The 2,943-nt window shown below is 37.8% G+C and overlaps 1 protein-coding gene across 1 annotated transcript in view; it reads left to right on the top strand.

Moving 5' to 3' along the window:
- The window catches only part of DARS (aspartyl-tRNA synthetase), a 75,009-nt gene extending 72,941 nt beyond the window's left edge, over positions 1-2,068 (top strand). Inside the window, exon 16 of the mRNA XM_019554272.1 lies at positions 1,445-2,068. Within this exon, the coding sequence (XP_019409817.1) occupies positions 1,445-1,536 (92 nt within the window). The 3' untranslated portion in view covers positions 1,537-2,068. The remainder of the gene's footprint in view (positions 1-1,444) is intronic.
- The last annotated feature ends 875 nt before the right edge of the window (positions 2,069-2,943 follow it).

Raw genomic sequence — 2,943 nt, 5'->3', positions numbered from 1 at the left:
TATTTTAGGCACAGCAGTTTACAATCGCACACGTTGTTTACAGCAGCAAAATGTAACCTGTGGGCACATCCAGCTGAGCACGGATGTTTGTTTCCCCGGAGGCAAGTAGCAGCAGCGTGTCTTGTCCCGCTGTTACTTGTCCCCAGGGAACACCATACCACACATGCTGTGGTGCTGGGGTTACCCCGGGTGGGGCAGGGGAGACTGGGGCCAACAACTGGGCTGGCCCCAGCAGCCGTACCTGGGGGCCTCCTGGGGCTGCAGCCACAGCAGGAAGCGTGGCCAGCAGCCAGAGTGTGGCCCCAGCCAGCCAGGCTCTGGTTTTGAGTGCCACATGCGCCACCCCACTTTTTTTTTGCTGTGGATTTTTTTGATCCTGGGATCTTCCAGGGTGAAAAGAATCCCCGCACTGCAAAGTAGCAGTGCAGGAGATGCATGCATGTGCAGTGTGTGGCACCACAGATGGGTCTACAGTGTCACATCCCTCACATACGTGCTTATCTGGACATGCCCTGTTTGTACATGTGGAAGTATGACACTGTCCTATCCTGTTTAGGTATACGTTTTGTCTATGTTAAATTTATTTAGAAAATTCTAAATGCCCTTCCTGTACAATTTGTAAGACGGATAGATATAGTCTTCAGTTCATAAATGTTAAATAAAGCATTACATTGGGGATTAAACAAGTATGCACAAACTTAAGTAAACAGCAGAGATGATTCTTTAGAAAAAAAGGCTATTTTGGAATCCATTATGCAGGTATCCGTGAACAGACAAATTGCAGCATTTGCAAATAACAAATATTATGTAAGTCACTTATGACCAAGTCTGAAGGGCTTCAGAGGGATGTAGCAAAGGTGAGCACACAACATGATGGCAAATGAAATTCTTCCCAGTACACAATGGAAGAATAATTTGAATCATACTTTTAGGCTTTGCTCAGTCTAAATTACTGTGCATCTTAAGGCATTAGAAAGAAACATTTCTTAAGTACAGGTTGCTCCATAATCGTCTGCCACAACTCTTTCTCTTTGCCCTGATGCATTTGGTTTGATCAGTACTAGCTTCTGTACTCAGTGCAGTACTCTCGACTTCCCAATCTCTTTTTCCCTCTATTGTAACAGTGATAATGTAACACTAAAAGGCCCTAATAAGGTTGGGGATCCCATTTTGTTCTTTGGTTTCCCTGTTACTTAGTGTGTATAATAATTGCATGTGCATAATAATTAATGTTATGAGGTACAGTAAAACAAAGCAACTTCATGTTTCTCATGCCAGTTCCATCATCTAGTTAATTGTACTGGTATCTCAGAACAGTCCTGTGCCTTATTATGTAGAATTCTTTCCTCTGCAATTGTTTTAAGGTTTGTTAGAATTACTAAGCTTAATGCAGATCTCACTGAGCCACACTAATGAGTCATTTGACTGGATTTAATTTTTCCAGGGTTGGAAAGAGTAACTATGCTCTACCTGGGGCTGCACAATGTTCGTCAGACCTCCATGTTCCCTCGGGATCCCAAACGACTAACACCTTAAGAAAACCTGCTTTTGAAAAGTTTTTTTCAGTGCCCTGCTATTGATCAGTCTCTACCCTCAGTATTGTAATATGCAATAGAAGAAGGAAATCTAATCTACTGAAGTGCCACAGTTTTTTGAATCATTCACTGTTTATTTAAAGGGAAGTATTTTAACAGATCTGGACTTTTTGCAGTAGAAGCTAGGTTCACATTTTTATGAAAATGTTATAATTCCGTTGAGTTCATGTTCTACCAATACCTTGGAATTCAACAAGTTTCTAAACACTTACATTTTAATAAACTGTGCAATAAAAGCTAAACAAAGTCTTCATTTTTAACTTATAGCAGCTAGTTGTGTATCTTAAAGTACCGTTTGATCAAAGCCTAAATAACTGTAGACACTGGCAACTCGAAAAGCAGGAGGAAGGTAACAAATTGCTAACTGATTTGTGTGGTAAATGAGCATTATGAAACACAGGTGAAAAATAGAACATCACTAATGAAGTGATTATACAAAGTTGTAAAAATAGATTGCAATAAAACTCTAAAAGTAAATTGGCCACAGCATTTGTCTTGTTTTGCTCTGGGGTCTTGCAGTTTATATGAAATCACCAACATAAAGTTGTTTTGGGAATGATGTCATAACTACCTGGAGTTAACGTAGCCTTTTTTTTTTCTCCCTATTATTCTTTCTGAAAGTATTATAAAGAGAATAGGACCATTCTTGGTTTTAAATGAGTGTGTCTGGTGCACAGAGGTATGTGTGCTATCTGCAGAGAAATCAATAGATAGACATTTCAAGAGGATTTCATAGAAAATTAGTTTTAGAAAGAGATAAGTTTGTACTTCAGGGTGTTTTTATTCTATTTATAAACTTCTAATTTTTTTTAAAGACATTTCTGCCATCATAAAATTCTGTGTTAGGTGGCAGTTATTATTTTTAGACCTATATCATACTAGGGAAAGAGAAGGATAAAAATGAGGCTGTGAACCTTTGATTACAGTATACACGCATCAGCTGTTTCACAAGTGTGCTTGTGTCCCCTTATTTCTAACTTTGATATTTAATAGCATTTTTCTTAAATGGCTCAGTATATTTAGTGGAAATATATTTTTCACCGGTCTCAATAGTTTTTTATTGCCTATTAATGTCAGTTTGTGCTTTCCAAAATGGAATGAACTTTTAATTTTGTATATATGTGAAACACATAATCTTCAAAACAAGCCAGTTTCTTTGTTGGAAACAAATACATTATTAAAGTAACCTATTTTAGTCATCACAAAACTGATTTTTAAAATAATCTGGATGTCAGGTTTACTTATACATTATGTCTAAAAGTCAGGCATTGGCTAGAGTATGTCAATGCACTGTTTATGAAAATGCATGTACAGAGGTATTAATTTAGATAAAACCATCTTCAGTCAT

This window comes from Crocodylus porosus, unplaced genomic scaffold, assembly GCF_001723895.1.
Source record: "Crocodylus porosus isolate Cpor-Errol unplaced genomic scaffold, CroPor_comp1, whole genome shotgun sequence".
In the NCBI taxonomy this organism is placed as follows: Eukaryota; Metazoa; Chordata; order Crocodylia; family Crocodylidae; genus Crocodylus; species Crocodylus porosus.
Note: the sequence above shows the minus strand (reverse complement) of the source record. Positions and strands in the feature narration are given on the sequence as shown.